Below are 17769 nucleotides of genomic sequence, written 5' to 3' on the forward strand. Positions count from 1 at the left end.
TTTTATCTTATATACGCACATGCATGTCAGATATAGACATATGTAGGCCTATACAGTATGTAGGCTACATATCTGTGCTCATGTGCGTCCTGCAGCAGCTGCGTTGAGGTGTTTGTGACAGATACCTTCAGAGAGGCGACAGCACCGTGAGCTGCAGGCCTCGTCTGTTTGATCTGTGCAGGATGATGAGTAACAGGAGCCAGTGGTGAGGAGAGATCACAAATTAACAGCTGTAATAGCAGCAGATGTTCACGTGTAGCAGGCGAGCGAGCCGCTGATTCTGTTAGCGTGTGCTCTGCTGATGCTCAGATAAAGTGTGTGTGTGTGTGTGTGTGTGTGTGTGTGTGTGTGTGTGTGTGTGTGCAGGGCGGAGTACCCATCAACAAGTCATTTCATTCAGGATGTACAACACCTCTGTAGGTCACAGATAAAAACCAGAGGAGGAGAGCGATGCTGCTGCTGCTGCTGCAGCTCATTCTCATTCTGAGCTTCACTCTCTCCTCAGCCACTAAATCTAATCTGGGTGCAGCTTTTTGCCTTTTGTGCTCTGCTGTAGTAAAACGTCGTCAGGCAGGTTCATCCTCAGAGCCAGAAAAAAAAAAAAAGAAGGCCTCAGCAACTCTCACTCCTCGTGTCGTTTCTGAAGTGCCCTCAAAGAGGAAAAAAAAAAGGCGGCAGCAGCAGCTTCTCAATCCCTCTGCAGGCAGGTGGGATATTTTTAAACCTCCACAGAGACGCGTCGGCTGGATGTAATTAAAGAGACGTCCATGAAGCAGAGACATGATGTGAGTCAGAGAGTTTGTCCTCGGTGCACATCAGGTCTCAGTCAGTCACAGATCCACACGTCTGAACATCTGAGAGAGAAACATAGGAGAGAAAGATACTGTAACCTGCATCTGCCCAGTGAGACTGTTAGCGTAGCTTAGCATAAAGACTGGAAACATATGGAAACAGTTAGCCTAGGCTGCCCAAAGCTAAGAGCAAGCAAAGCAAAACAAAAACACAACCATGTTCACAAAATTATGTTTTTCATCACAGTGTCATTAGGAAAACAATTTTGTGGAGTTATTATATCATAATGTAATAAATATATAATATAATGCATTGATTGGCTTGTGCAAATTGCAAATGCTAATGCTGAATTAATCCTCTTAATTAGCTAAACGGGTCAAAAATAATTAAAGTTTGTGAAAAGTGGCTGCAGAAATGACGCATTTCTTTGTTTGTTTTGAAAAATAAAAGCAAAAAAAAAAGAATTATAAATGCATCATCATATTTTGGTTCTTATTGTACAAACTGAGCAAAGGAAACTATTAAAAACGCAGCCATGCCAGTGTTTATATGCAGCTAATTAGTGAACCAGCGATTACATTTTTCATCCCGATGTAATTAGAAAACAATTAAGCCTCATTTAGGACACAGCGTCTTCTGCTGCGACTGACGCTCAAGAATTAACAGCGGCTTAAAATGAAAATGAAAAATTAGGTTTTCTGTGTTTTCTAGCTCAAACTTTTGTTGAAAGCAGCAAAAAAGACACAAGACAATGGTTTAAATCATTCACTGTGCAAAAGAGAGACAGAATATTTATTCATCAGATGGAGAGAAGAGGTTTTAACAATTCTGGAAATACCTTCCTTTTTTAAAACAGACATTTTAGGACAATTATCCTGCTGATTATGATATTTAATCATATTAACATAAACCTCTTGGTGTTAAGTTTGCATGTTAAATTACTGGATCCCTAGAAAACGTCATTTAAAGTAACTTAATCCTGGACAAACTGCAGCTGTTCTCATGTGTAACTGTGGATCCGATGCAGTCCAGTGACGACCGTCTGGAATAAAGACACAGTTTTCTTCCTCAGTCTCTGATTTGTTAGTCAAAAGCTCCGACTCAGCCGGCCGATGCATTCAAATTCAGTGGGACAAAAAACACACACAGCAGGAAAAACAGGACGACAACAAACGACTTCTCCTTTGCAAACAGATGAATAATCATCATCATCAGAGAGAGCAGGTGATCTGCCTCCGGGGGGTTGGGGGTTGAGGTGGGGGTGGGGGGGACTCGGCTCGGTCGGGTGCACGCCACGGCTCCACGACACACACGCCTGCAGTGTCATGTTTAAAAATAATCACATTTTAATTAAAGGCGTTCGTTCAGCAGATGGTCTGAACGGTGAAGGTGCAGGAAAAACAACAGCGAGTCTGAGCTTAACAGACATTTGTTGCACATTTTGGAAGAAAAAATTTGATATTTATAAACACAGAGATGAGCCCATTGATTGATTGACAGAAGATTAATCTGCAGTTTGTTTCATTTTTATAAAAAAATCCTTTAGATTCCAACCTGAATATCTTTCCTTTCCTCTGGTATTTGGAGGATTAACACAAACATCTACCTTTATACTGTATGGAGCTTTAACACAAACATCTACCTTTATACTGTATGGAGCTTTAACACAAACATCTACCTTTATACCGTATGGAGCTTTAATAGAAACATCTACCTTTATACTGTATGGAGCTTTAACATAAAAAAATCCTCAGATTCCAACCTGAATATCTTTCCTTTCCTCTGGTATTTGGTGCGGATGAGGCGGATGAGGCGAGTAGACAGTGACTGATGGGGCCAGTTCTTGTTAAATGGCCAGAATGAGTCGTGTTAAATGAGTTAGTGCAGGTATTTTTAACTCCTCGTGATCACAGCTTCCTCTAAACCATCAGTAACGATCAGACTGAGACAGAGAAATTAATATCTTGGACAAAACAAGACGTTTTTCTATCGCTCTGCAGCCTCGTTGGTTGCATTTAAATGAATAATAAAATGTAAAAAATGATGCGTTAAATTCTAATGAAATAGATAAAAGTCATAAATCATAAAAAAAAAACAGAAATAAGAAGTGTGCAGGGCTGATTCTGAATCAGTGATGTAGACTGAAATGAAAAGGCAATCAATCTGGTGGTGGGCTGCACAACGGAGCGGCCGGCTGCATCACAACAAACCCCACCAATCGGACACCAGCCTCATGCGTCTCCATGGTAACAGGGGAGGTGGAGACGGCGGAGTGAGGAGAAGAGAGAGAGAGAGAGAGAGGCGGGGGCTAGGCAAGGCAAAATAGAAGAGAGAGCGAGAGAGAGAGAGAGAAGGAGAGGTGGATGGGGGAAGAAGAAGAGGATTGATAGCTTCTCTTGTTTCACAGTGAGGGTTTAAAAAGAGGAGCTGCTGCTTCCCAGTCGGGAGGGGAGGAGGAGGAGGAGGAGGTGGTGGGGGGGGTCGAGCCGGTGTGGACGGGCTGAGGAATGATGATGATGATGATGATGATGATGATGATGATGAGGATGATGATGATGGTGGTGGGGTGGAGGGACGCCTGGAGCTGGGAGTCTCTGTCTCTGTGGGACCAGGATGTTGCGACGGCGGCCTCTCGTCTCCTCCTGCCAGGTAAACATCGGATCTCCCAGCTGCTGCAAACGCCTCGCCTTCTTCTCCTTCTCCTTCTCCTTCTCCTTCTCCTTCTCCTCCTTCTCCTTCTCCTTCTTCTTATGCGCTGTCATGAGAAAACACAGGTGGATGAGGCGACGTGGACGAGCTGCAGGTGGCTGCTGCTGCTGCTGCTGCTGCTGCTGTGTGATGTGATGTTGTTTTTTTCTATCCATCAGGATCAGCTGATGATGAAATGTGTTGTTGTTGCAGCGAGAGCGAGGCGGCTTCTTCATCTACTTCTTCTTATTCTTCTGTGTTGTGTTGTGTTGTGTATGTGCAACACATGTTTAATGGTCATGTTGGGTGGTTGTGATGCTGCTGCTGCAGGAGGAGGAAGCTGTGAAAATCAATCACTATAGGAGGAGGAAGAGGAGGAGGTGGAGGAGGAGGAGGTGAAACACTTTGCACAGAGAGAAAAGACGTGAGATTTAACACCGTTTTTTTTAGGCAGCTGGTTATTTTCAGCTTCTCCGTCTCTGGTTTGTGTTTGTGGTGTTGAGTTAGAGCCACAGCTGCTGCTGCTGCTGCTGCTGATGGTGATCACTGCAGCGTGTTTGAATATTTCCTCTGTGGGTCTTCCAGCTAATTTGAATGAGAATTGAAGTACGCAACAGTACAGTGCATGACTCTTAGGAGGAAGAAGAGGAAGAGGAAGGGGAGAGGGAGGGGTTGAGGGGGTTTGGATTTCATGCAACCTGGAGAAACTGTGCACATCGCTGCCTGGCTGTGTGCACGGTAGCGGACGTCATCACATTCATTCGACACGCCAGCCTGTGTCTTCAGATGTGACTAATGCAGCTGTGGTGTGTGTGTGTTTTGTGTTTTAAATCCATGTGTGTGTGTGTGTTGTTGTGGATATTAAAACAGCAGAGAAATATCTCGTCGGGGGATCTTGTTAGCGCAGCACGACTCGTGTAGCTCCTCCGACCGCTGGAGGACGGAAAACCAGATTCATCCTGGTGCATCAAACTGTGAGACGTCGATGCTCCGGCTCCATGAGCTTGAATTTGATCAGATGACAATATGTTGCAAAGGAATTTATACAGTAGCTAGTAGGTTAGATTTCCATTAGTTAAACAAAATGACAGACAGGCAGGTTTCAGAGTGACGTCACAGTGAGAAACATGCAAACAACAAAATGACAGAAAACATATGAGATGATCAACAGGAGAAGATGTTTTGTGCCTTTAAACTGAACAATCTGTTCAGAAATTAGTGGAAAATGTTGATATTTGGTCACGAAAAAGAAGTCACAATTCCTAGTTTTTAAGTTTAGTCCAGTTACTTTAAATACTTAGGCCTATGTTGCTTTTCTTTAATGCCAACATCATTTTTAAATATCAACATGGGAGATTCTTTGCAAACAAATTTTGTTTTCAGGCCAACAATTCTTTTTGTATTGACTTTAAGTCACTTTCCTTTATGCTAATGTTAGCCTACTGTCAATGTTACCAAATTTTTTTAACACGTCACTTCCCGCTAAGTTTTCATTTCGTCATGCGTATAAGCTATAACTATTTTGTAGTCTTTTTAAAATTGAGATTACTTTTGTTACTTTTTCTAACATTACTTTTTGTAGGCTATTGCTGTTAGGCCTACATGCTAACTTTCTTTTGAGGCCACTTTTCTTCACGCTAACATGCCAACATGCTATAAATACTTTTTAACGTTTCTTCGTGCTTGTGTTACTTTTTAATGCCAATATTATTTACACAAAACTGAGATTACTTTTCATTGCTAACATTATTTTTTTCATGCTAACATTACCTTTTTATACTGACATGTGGCAAACTTTTTCCTGACTTGGCAACATCACCATAATTTTCACCGCTATCATTACTATTTGTCTAACTTTACATTTCTTAATGTTAACCTTAATATTCATTTTTATTTTATTATAATATAATGTTTCTTAATGCGGATATTACTTTCCCTCTTGCTAACATCATCACTGTTGTTGGTAAGTCTGGCTAAGTTGCACTAACGTTGCTAAATGGTTGGCACTGCTTCTGCGTCTGTTACATTCGGTCACTAAGTTTTGTGTTAGGTATACCAATTTACCACTAATACACAACTTAATGAACATTATGAAACATTTAGCAGCTAAAGAGACACAAATATTCCCTCGTAGTTTGGTGGGGAACGAAAATGCTAAAGCTAAAAGCTAAGAGAGTGAATATAGCATCTAACCCACTAGATGTGTAAAGGAGGTTAGTAGCTAAATAATTTAGCAAAACAACTGAATTGTGGTCAAATGTGTAGTGTAAAGTATTGTACATTTGTTATTTTAATAGAAAAATGGTTGTGTCTGATTTTTTTTTGCAGAAAGCTGCAGAAAATTGTGCAAAGTGCCGACAGGTGTGCAAAATAAATATCCAGCTCCACAGATAAGTGGTCTCAGCTCTTGACACCTTCACTGTCTGTTTCCAGCGTGGGACGTTGCACACACACATACAGTACTCGCACACACTCAGAGGGTTTGAGTTTAATTTGGATGGGTGGACGGTGGTCTGCACTGTGGTGTGTTTTTCAGGGGCTCGTTGAACAGAGTCGGCCCCCGGGAGCCGACTGCTGCTGGCAGACAGGAAGGTGTTGTGTTTAATGGACCGGAGCTGCTTTTCCCCTCTGAGTCGGTTGCCTCGGTGGCAAATTTGGTGCAATTTCAGCTGTGGGCTTTTTATTTATTTATTTATTTATTTATTTATTTATTTATTTTCCTGCCATCACAGAGCACTTTGATAGAGGAGGACAGCTGGCAGCCGGTCGCCCTCTTGGCGGTAACCCATGAGACGTTCAGTTTGTTTTCGGTGGCGGAGGTGACGCTCGCTGTGATTTTTTTGCTCAGGAAACTGTTGCGTTGTTTGAAATTTACCAGCAGCTGCGTGAACACCAGCCTTTTTCAATTGTGAAAATGTTTGCAGCAGTAGCCTATAAAAGCCCAATCTGCCTTTATGATCGGCGCCATGTTTTATTATTAATGCCACAAAACGAGGTGAAAACTTCATCAGTTAAATGGATTAGAAAAAGAAAAGAAAAGAGAGAGAGAGAAAGAGAGAGATGGTTTTGGTTGGCTCTGTGTGAAATTGGCCATAAGCCCGAGGGATCTTTGTGTAGGTCTGAAGTCTGCGGTGGACTTTCCCAAAGTAATTAGAGGGAATCGAGCCATGTTGAGAGAGAGAGAGAGAGATTAAAGGATGCTGGGATACCAAAAAGCATTACATCACATCTTTGTAAAGTGCTCCTTGTTATTCTGAAAAATGTAATTGGAGTGTGTTCGTCTGCCAAGTCATATCCAGGGTTTAAATGGTCCAGAGAGCTCAGTTTATAGGTAAAACCCCAAAACCTCAATATAAATATACATAATTTATAATACGACACTGGAAAACATGTGATTAATCGATTATAGCAGCTTTTAACTAAATCACTGTAATCAAGTTGTTGCTTCACTTTCACTGTGTTCTTTATCTGAACCATCCACCAACTTTTATTTTCATATTTTATTATTTTCATACCACTCTTCATCTCTTTCTGTATTGTTATGTTCACAGATTACAATGCACAGCAGCAGGCATCAATCTCTTGATTTACAGTTATCATCAAGCGTAATCATAACATACTGCTTTTAAAAGATGTTACGATGTTTAAATAATGTGCTGAAAACAAAAAAATCCACTAGGCTACATTATCTAAGATTTAACCTATGCAATTGGTGCAGAGACCAGGCCACCGAGCCAAATATCTTTTATGTGTAACTTAAAATTGGCAGATAAATCAGATTTTGACTCTGCAATAATGGAAATGTGCAGATTTTAACTTTTAATATAGTTTAGTTTTACTTTTTTTTTTAAATATCTCAGATAGTTTAAATGTCACATCTCTCTATAAACCTTAATATCTAACAGTGCACCTAGTGAAAGGAGTCAGACCATAATAACCAGTCCAGAATCAAACAGATATTGTTGTTGATGCTCATTATTAATGTGGAGATTCTGTGTGATTGAAATGATTCATTGACGATTTAAATCGATCAATCGACTCATCATCAGTTATTGGACCGATCGCTCGTCGTCCTCCCTCTCTCTCTCTCTCTCTGTTCCCTCGTCCTCTGTGGCTCCTCCAGTGATGCAGCTGCTGTGTTTTGATCTGCTGAGTCATCGCCCACTTTGCTGACAGCGGCAAATTAAAAAAAAAAAACAGCAAAATAAACACACACACTCCGTCTTCATGTGTGACTCTGTCGACGTGTCACTTTTCATGATTCTCCGTCTCTGTCTCAAGGTTTTTTCTTCTTTCTTTTTGCTTGGTGAGGATTCACAGAGTGTCGATGACTCAGAGAGGAACGAGTCCTCGTCGTCTCGTTTTCACTCTGAGAAAAAAACTCCTGAGACTCAAACTATCAGTCAGTTGTTGTAATAATAAACCAAACAAATTCAGCTTATTGTCAAAGTCCACTGACAGGTAGCCGTCTGCACCTGGGTTGTTATAGTTAAAGCGATAGTTCAACATTTTGGCAAATTGGCCCAGTTGTTTTAGAGGTAAACTCATGCAAAACCGCTGATGCACGTTCCCTTCAGGGACAGTTTTTCATCAAGCAGTCTCTGTATTTCCCTCTAAAACAACTCTGTCTGGTAACGTTCTGTTATTATCTCATAGCGTGGTGAATGTGCAGGTCACAACTTGTCCACCAGAGCGTTTTGGAGTTGAAACCAAGAAATCCCATGAGCCTCCGTATTGTAGCTCTGAGCAGCTCGCGGCTCTGCTCGGCTCTGGGAGCAAACTCCGGTAAATTAATGTTAGAAAGCAAATGAAGCTTTGTGTTGTGTTCAGGAACCTCCTCGTCCTCCACGGTTCATCTGCTGCAGCAGCAGCTTGACCAAACATGTAACCTAATGATGCACAGATGGACAGACTGTGGGACACACACATACACACACACACACACACACACACACACACACACACACACACACACACACACACACACACACACAGACTCTGACTTCCCACCGCCCTTAACATAATCTCACTTAAACCTTAAAGGGTTGGTTCAACATTTTGGCAAATTTTAGCTCTGTAGCTCTGAGCAGCTCGCGGCTCTGCTCCGCCGTTCTAAAAATAGCTTGCACCGACAATTAAAGGTAACAAACCTACTGCTATGACTATAGGGATTATGGCAATGGGCCAATTTGCCAAAATGTTGAACTATTCCTTTAAAACACATTGAATGTCATGATTTACATTACAGGGATTCCACTTCGTATAATAGTCCCCACAACATGAGTAATACCTACACACACACACACACACACACACACTTCCCTCCTGACGTCTCCTCGTCCTCCGCAGCATCAGATTCACAATCCGTCTTAATCTGTGTTAGATTAAGTAGCCGTTGTCATGTGACTCTGCTCGTCCCCGGTGTCTCATCAGTTCCTGACTCTTGTTTGCTCTCGTCTCAGGCGTCGGCCTCACAAACGTCACGTCTCCCTGCGTCACCGGTGTTGATGTTGGAAGAAACAGCTCCAGATTTACTTTATATTTCAATTTAGTGCTGTCAAAGTTTACATGATAATAATGTGTCAATGCAAATTCCTTTTAATGCAACTATTTTCTTTTTTTGGTGCACGATTATTAATACACACAGCTGAGGCGTTTGAGGGTTTCTGCACAAAACTTGTCATTGTCTTTGGTTCGTGTGTCATAATACTACATCCATTATTAAACATTAAACAAAAATATCCTCAAGGTGCGTTTAGAACAGATTGAAAAAATGTGTGATTAATCCTGATTGGATGCGGTCACTCATGCAATTAATCTGCAATTAAACACTTTAATCGATGTGCAGCTTCAGTTTAGATGAATAAAATTAACATGCACAGTGATATGTTTTGTATATAAAAGCTGAAGCTGCAAAGATTGTGTCTAATATATGTTATAGCTGGTAATTCCCACTGCAGTGAAGGCATCACGGTTGTAAACAAGTAAAGAAAACAGCATGATCAACAGTAAGCTACATTTAGTACGTTTTATTATTAGGGGTGTGCCAAAAAATCGATTCACATAAGAATCGCAACTCTGCCCCAAAATCGATTTAAAAAAATTTTAAAAATGAAACAAATCTGCTGACTGTCGGCCTCCATTTCCTTAGAATTTAAAAGGCAGCATGTTTAACTGCACTATTTTTGTTAATAAAGAGGCACTTTAATTTTGTTACTTAAGCTATATGTGATATTGCTTTTATGCAACAGTTTCAACAATTCCATCTAAGCATGGATAAATGTTTAAAACTCAATAAATGTGAAAAAAAAGACACTTTAGTTGTTCTGTCTTACAAAGCAGACTGGAGTAGATCATGAGGATCCTTTGCACACCGATAGACTGAAGCAGAAATCATTAGGAATCAAATCGTTTTGAATCGAAAATAGATTTTGAATCGAATCGTAGCCTCAAAAATCAGAATCGAATCTAATCGTGAGGTAGTAAAAGATTCCCACCCCTATAATATACAGTATGTTACATACATATAACTGGTAATTCCCACTGCAGTGAAGGCATCACGGTTGCAAACAAGTAAAGAAAACAGCATGATCAACAGTAGGCTACATTTAGTAGGTTTTATTATATTTCTTATCACTTATTTGTTTGTCTGCTCAAGAGGAGCTTTGTTTCACCACGAGTCCTTGGTGTGTGTGTGTGTGTGTGTGTGTGTGTGTGTGTGTGTGTGTGTGTGTGTGTGTGTGTGTGTGTGTGTGTGTGTGTGTGTGTGTGTGTGTGTGTGTGTGTGTGTGTGTGTGTGTGTGTGTGTGTGTGTGTGTGTGTGAGGATTTAGGTTGCGGGGGATTTCTGGGATGTTGCTAGGTCAGTGGATTACCTTGTAATAGATCTGCAGGAGGGCTGGCTGGAGGTCACACACAGGATGTGTTGGATTGTGTTCGGGTGGGTGGGTGGGTCAGCGGCGGTGGCGGTGGTGGGAGGGGTTTAATCCTGGTGGCTCCTCCCCCTTCTCCTCCCCCCTCCTCCTCCTCCTCCTCCTCAGATCCACACGTTCCTCTGAAACTCTGCTTTTCTGCTTCTTCTGCTTCTTCTTCAGGTTTGACCGACGATGAGTCCCGTCCTCCTCGCTGCTGCTTGAAGATGCTGCTCGGGTAGCGAAGCCGACCGAGAGAGAGAGGAGCGTCTACCCTCTTACACTCCTCACACACACACACACACACACAGTTGGAGTTGGCTCCATTCAAACAGAACCATGCTGATCAAGGAGTATCGTATCCCCATGCCGATGAGCGTGGAGGAGTACCGCATCGCTCAGCTCTACATGATCCAGGTGAGTGTGTGACGTGTGTGTGTGTGTGTGTGTGTGTGTGTTTTAATTAACAGCTTCATTAACAAACATCACAGTGTCACAGTGAAGACCAGACTGCAATAGAGACAGGACAGCAAAGTTATAATGAGATTTATGTTCAGTTTTATCCTAAAGTTTAGTCTCTATAACACTAATTTTGTAGGAATCAAAGGTGAATCGACCGTTTTAACGTCATAATAACTTTGTGTCACCTCATAAACAGGTTGTTTCAGTGTGTTATTGTGAATTTAGACAAATAAAATCAGCTGTAAACAAAGATTTAAATGTAGGAAATGTAAACAATGACTCTGAAACGACCAAACAACAAACATCAGAGCAGTGAATCAAAAATATCAACAATAATTCAAAGTATTAACTTCACTTACAGTAACTCAAGCAGAATAAAAACATTTCTTAAAAAAGTTCATAACCCACGTTCATGGCAGATAGAAGGACTTTTTTATAACAACTGAACATTCACTCTGTGTTTATTGTGCAGCTTCGACTTGTAGGAACGTTTATTTTTATTGCAAATGCATAAATAAACACATTGATAATATTCACTTCCAGCAGTTATAAACTGTTTATGTTATGTTTAGAAAGAGAAATGTCACCAAACAGACTTTACTCCCTCAGACTGACGAGGAAACAGAGAGAGACAACAATATAATAATAATAATAATAGATAAGAAACTTCATTTATAAAGCACCGTTCAAAATAGGAAAATGTTTCAGGGTCATAAAATCAAAATGCAGAAAACTTTAAACAGATAAAACCAACAGGAATAAGCTTTAAAAGTGTTTTAAGTTCATAAATATGAGAGAGTTTGAGCTGCAGAGGAGTGTATATATGTTATATAGTGACATAGATATTAATGAAAATGTGGTTTTACATCAGGAGACAGAGGAGAGAGAGTCTGCAGTCTGACTGATCAGATGATAATTATATTAATAACACATGTAAACGTCGACTGGATGTGTTGTTTATTACAACGGTGTCACTACAGGGGATTTATTTATTTATTTATATATTTATTTTAATTCTAATTCAGGAGGAATAATGAGTTTAAAGGTCTGAAGGTTTGTTTCTGCTCGTTTAGTGTTTTGTCTTCGACCTCATTCAATGTTAACGAGCAAAAACACGTCCGATAACGATCAGTATGAGCAGTGTGTGTGTGTGTGTGTGTGTGTGTGTGTGTGTGTGTGTGTGTGTGTGTGTGTGAGCAGGAGGTCAAGGTGTCATGGTGTCACCGCTGTAGCCGGTGAAGAACACGGTTTCAGGGTCGTGGGGTCGGTTGTTGTTGTGCCGACCAGATGGTTCTTCCATCTGCCTGTGGAGTGTGTTTCTGTGTGTGTGTGTGTGTGTGTGTGTGTGTGTATATGTGTGTGTGTGTGTTTCCTTCTTATAATATTCTGCAAACACACACACACACATAAGTTATAGGGAAAAATGGTTGGTTTAGTTTATGACACATGTAAACAGTGACTCAGTGACAGATAAACATGGAGCTGCGCCGACTGACGACCAGTTATTGACAATATAAAGAAGAAAATTACTGAATATTAATGAGTCTGAGAGGTTTTAATGTGTCGTCAGTTTGATTTTGCACAAATTTATCCGTTAAAATCGTTGTTTTATTATGTTTTTTATATAGGACAGGTCGGTTGAGCCGGAGGAACCTCAAACATCCTGATATTTAACACACACACCCTTCCTCCTCCTCCTCCTCCTCCTCCTCCTCCAGCTCGGCGTCACAAGCTGAGAGCCGGGTTGCCTCGGTAACCGGTGACATCAGCCGCAGCATGGCAGGGGCTGCCATCATTTGTTTGTGATATGGATGAGAGAAGGAAGGAGGAAGAAAAGGGAGGAGGCAGACACCATGGTTTTTAGTCGACACCTCACAGCTACAGTCAGAGATGAGATGAAATGAAATGAAACGCTGCCATGTTGGTTTTGAAGTAAAAAAAAAAAGAAATCTATTTACATTATTATTTTGTCCTATTTGTTGTGTATTGATTTAGTGAACGACTCTGTTGCTCTGTTGTTACCTCATCAACGTAAACACAACGCCACGACGCCCTGCTTCCCCAAAATAGCTCCAAATGTGGATTAATCCGCCGCTGAAAATAGTCCCAAACACATAACTCTTACCTGTTACTCCACCTGTGAGAGGAATGTTTATTAAAAACTATAAAAATTAGATGTTTCAACAGACTTTAAAAAAATATATATTTAAAGCTCCATATTTCCTTCTTCTTCGTGTTTTATTTTGAAATGTTGAACCATGAGAGGATTGAAAAGACATCTCAGTGTAGTTTTCCATCTCCCTTCACCTCAGCTACTCTCTGGAGCTCTATTAACAACAGGTCAGTGTCAGCCAATCAGAAGAGAGGAAGCTCTGAGGCTCTCTTCTGATTGGCTGACTGTTTTCTAAAGTGATCCAATAAAAAGCAGAGCAGATTTCAGAATAAAACACTCAGAGAAACCAAATCCTGCAAATTGTTGGATGGTGGTTCCAGGTGAGGGGGCGGGGCTTTGTTGTGACATCACAAAGTGACAGGAAGTCCTGACTGCTGGTTTTAAGGCTCAGTTTCTGAATACAGGCTGTGTGCATTTCTCTGTGGACTGAGGCTTTGATACTTTCACAGTATTAATATAGAAGCTAGAGCTGCTTTATAATCACACTACATGGACATCTACCTTTATACTGTATGGAGCTTTAACACAAACATCTACCTTTATACTGTATGGAGCTTTAACACAAACATCTACCTTTATTTTGAATGGAGCTTTAACACAAACATCTACCTTTATTTTGAAGGAGCTTTAATATTTAAATAGTTTCCACTTCTTTTTGAGCTTTAATTGAATTTAAGAGTTGTGACAGTTTGAAACACGAGGCGTCGTCTGCAGCTTCTGATAACGTTTGATGCATGAGCTTCCTCTGCTGCTCCGGTAGGAACGTGCACGTATAGACTATGTGTGGACCTGATGATGATGATGAGGAGGAAGAGGAGGAGGAGGGGGGAAGAGGAGGTGGAGGGGGGAGGAGTGGGGGAGTCGTGCGCCACCGGTTTATGCTAACCTTGTGGTGTCACATAAATTATTCAGGGCCGACTCAGCCCGGCAGAAACGAGACCCTCGGCAAAGCCAGACCCATTTAAATTCAACAGACGCGGTCGACTCGACCCGGCATCAGTCCTGCGATCGGACATGGGCCTCTGTTTGCTTTCACTTCTCCTCCTCCTCTTCCTCTTCCTCTTCCTCCTCCTCCTCCTCCTCATCATCTCTCTCTCTTTCTTTTCCTCCTCTGTCTTTTTTGCCACATTTATCCAAAGAACCCTAAAATGTTTCTTTACTCTTTTTTTTAATTCAGATTTTTGTTTTGTCTTTGTTTCAAACAGGACGAGTTCCTCTGACTCATCCTCCCTGTATGTGTGTGTGTGTTTGGTTGTCACACACACACTCAACTTTGTTCACATCCAAGGACATAGCTCTGTGTGTGTGTCTGTGTGTGTGTAGTAACGCTACTTTGAAAGTGAGAAGTTGAGCTGCACTTTGGAGCGAGAAACGTCGTTTAGTGGAGAAAAAAATAAAGAAAAAAGTTAATTTTAAATAAAAATCTACATCTGATCAATGATGATGATGATGCAGATGCAGACGTACGGTGGCTCAGAGGGGCGACACTGCAAAAACTCAAAATCTTTCCAAGAATATCTGTCTTATTTCTTGTCAAAATGTCTCAAAAACTAAACTCTTTTCACTTAAAATGAGACTCATCACCTTAAAAAATGAACTTGTTTTGAGACAATTTTCATTTGTTTCAAACAAATTTTCACTTGAAATAAGTAGAAAAATCTGCCAGTGAAAGCAAGTTTTTTGTGCTTGTAATAAGAAAGAAAAACTTACCCCACTATCAGATTTTTCTACTTATTTCAAGTGAAAATATGCTTGAAAGAAGTAAAAAGTGTCTAAAAACAAGCTACTTTTTAATGTGATGAGTCTTATTTTAAGTAGAATGAGATTTGTTTTGAAATTAGAAATGACATTTTGACCAGAAATAAGACAAATATTCTTGGTAAGATTTTGAGTTTTTGCAGTGCACACTCACAGAGGTTTCAGTAATATCTTGAGAGAACAGAACTCAATCTGAAGTGAAGTGTGTTGTCTATTCTAAAAACATCTGAGTCTTGTCGTGTCCGCCCGCCCAGTGTGTGTGTGGTTAAAAGCCAAACACACACACACACACCCTTCAGCAGCTTCGTTTCCACTTGTGTTGCACAGACAGATGTTTCAGAGTGAAGCTGTGGAGGAAGTGAACGTTACGTCACCATGAAAACGATGCATCCGCTGACCCTGCTGACTGCAGGACTGGTACCGGCTCTGGTTCTGGTTCTGGTTCTGGTTCTGGTTCTGGTTCGGCTCTTTCCGAAACAGCATACTACCGTACTACTTAAGTAACTGTTTAGATCCCAAATATCTGGTCAGTTTTTCCAAATGACGGCTGTTTAGAAGTTTGCTCCGATGTTTTTTGGAGAAGTGAAGCTCCGCAACGACCGCGACATCACAGAGGCAGTAGCCGCTCTGCAGAGCTGGTCACCCGGCCAACCTACGCCGTCATCCCGGGGGGAGAAAACGATCGCTAATTAACGTACCCGCAGGTTTTTAGAGGTTTACCACCGGCTGGTTAAATTATTTTTAGGAGATAAATGTTGGTCTCATTGATGAAATCTAACAATTGTGGCAGTAACATTAGTTTGTTTGAATTAAAAGTGAAGCTTCTTGTGTGTATTGGACAGAAGAGCAGCGCTGAGGCTCCGTATGTACAGAAATCACCACATTTAGAAAAATAAATACCGTAAATGTTTTACAATGAACCGATCAGCCTGCATTAAGTTTTATTTTACTAAGCTACTGTATATAACATGGTTACGGTTTCCTGCTTTCTTTCATTCTCCTTCCTGCTTTCCTGCTCGTTCCTGCTTCTGGTTCTGGTTCTGGTCCTGGTCTGAACAGGTCGGTCCAGTCCTCGGCTGATCTCAGGCTCCTCAGCTCCTCCTTGTCTAAATTACATTACCTGCTCGATTGCAGCAGTTTTCCAGCTGTTTGCCTCCTCTGACCTTCGTCGCTGATAAACCTCCCTACAGAGGGAGAGAGGAGAGCGGCTCCGTGTTCAATCTGAGCTTCTGCTTCTTGACCCCGAGCTCCTCCACTCGAGCTGTTAATAATGATCGCCGTCGTTTGTATTCACGCGGCGCCGTCCCCTCGACCCGCCACTGCTGCACGAGTTACAATGGGAGGAATAAAACAGCTTTTCAATCACAGCCCGTAGTACAGTAACTACACACACACAGACACACACTCTGAGGTTTTATTCATTTATTAAAATCACAGGCGACGACGGCTGAGTTATATTTGTCAGTGTGATGATGACGATGACGATGTTGGACCAACTGAGGCCTGAAACATGTTAAAGACGGTCGTGACTAATGGAAGCAGCTGCTCCATCAGCTGTGTGTGTGTGTGTAGAGAGCTGGGGGCCACACATGGTAAAGGGATAGTTCAACATTTTGGCAAATTGGAAAATTGCGGTGCAAGCTATTTTTAGAACGGCAGAGCAGAGCGGCGAGCTGCTCAGAGCTACGCTACGGAGGCTCATGGGATTTCTTGGTTTCCCTCATCAAACTCATCAAATACACAATCCAACAACTCCAAAACGCTCTGGTGGACAAGTTGTGACCTGCACATTCACCACGCTATGAGATAATAACAGAACGTTACCAGACAACTTGTCCACCAGAGCGTTGTGGAGTTGTTGGATTGTGTATTTGATGAGTTTGATGAGGGAAACCAAGAAATCCCATGAGCCTCCGTAGCAGAGCTCTGAGCAGCTCACAGCTCTGCTCCGCCGTTCTAAAAATAGCTTGCACCAACAATTAAAGGTAACGAACCTACTGCTATGACTATAGGGATTATGGCATTGGGCCAAAAATGTTGAACTATCCCTTTAACTGCAGACCATCGTTGGTATCGAGGAGGTCGATGTTTTTCCTCTTAATGTGACACATACAAAACATCATTGTTTGTTTCATTGTGAAGCTGTTACTTGTTTTCTACATCATATACAAGTATTTAATAAGATTTATTTATTTTTTTTAGTTTAAAGTCACACATACACAGATATTTATTTGTGTGTGCGTGTGTGTAGATGTGCGGTCCTGAAGGAGCTGGATATAAACTGAGACGGCGACAGTCTAAAAGCAGAAGCCTCTTAAGGAGATGTAGTGTGTTTATAAACTGATGCTGTAATCCCACACTCCCTCTGTGGACCAATAGGCTTAATACACTGCAGCTCCGTCTTACAGGGACCTGGGGGGAGGAGGGGGGAGGGGGGGCAACCATCTGCTGCCTTTTATCACAGGATGCTGCTGCTGCTGCTGCTGCACGCTGCATGGGCAGAGGAGGAAAAGCATTGATTTTCAGCTCCTGTGTGCAGCCGGGCCTGACGCACCTGAACCTGAATAACTGCATAACAGACGAAGCTTGTGTGACGGAGGAGAAACAGAGCAGAGAAGGTTTTTAATTAGATGAAGCTGCAGGAAATAAAGTCTGAGTGAAACAACAACTCACTCACCCCAGAGAAAAGTTCAAGACGCTTTAACTTAGTTTTACTCATGAAATCAGACGTTTTTTTTCCTCCCTCCAGTCGGGTTTAAAAATCAAAGTTTACACCTGGAAACACAGACTCTGATGTTTGCAGAAGATCTCAGACGGTTAAAAAGGTTAAAAAGAAAAATGTAGGATGCAATTCTTGCAATTGTTCAGATACGTCCATATAAAACATTTTGATTGGCTCCAGGTCACATCAACTTCCTGCTTTAACCTGATGAATCAGTGTGTTTACAATGTGGAGAGAAGATCTTCAGATAGATGTTACAGAACA

At 41.5% G+C, this 17769-nt stretch overlaps 1 protein-coding gene across 5 annotated transcripts in view; it reads left to right on the plus strand.

Moving 5' to 3' along the window:
- Positions 1-17769, plus strand: part of pitpnm2 (phosphatidylinositol transfer protein, membrane-associated 2) — a 46413-nt gene that overhangs the window by 1200 nt on the left and 27444 nt on the right. For 2 of the 5 annotated variants that reach the window (XM_085792777.1, XM_085792775.1), the window contains exon 2: positions 10574-10807. In XM_085792777.1, coding sequence (XP_085648903.1) covers positions 10730-10807 — 78 coding nt within the window. In that variant the 5' untranslated portion in view covers positions 10574-10729. Of the gene's footprint in view, positions 1-3335; positions 3442-10519; positions 10808-17769 lie in introns of those variants that run through there. The other 3 variants (XM_085792774.1, XM_085792776.1, XM_085792773.1) reach the window with 3 other exon arrangements.

The sequence above is a fragment of the Trachurus japonicus genome, chromosome 12 (assembly GCF_045865225.1).
Source record: "Trachurus japonicus isolate A0001 chromosome 12, Traja_1.0".
Classification (NCBI taxonomy): domain Eukaryota; kingdom Metazoa; phylum Chordata; class Actinopteri; order Carangiformes; family Carangidae; genus Trachurus; species Trachurus japonicus.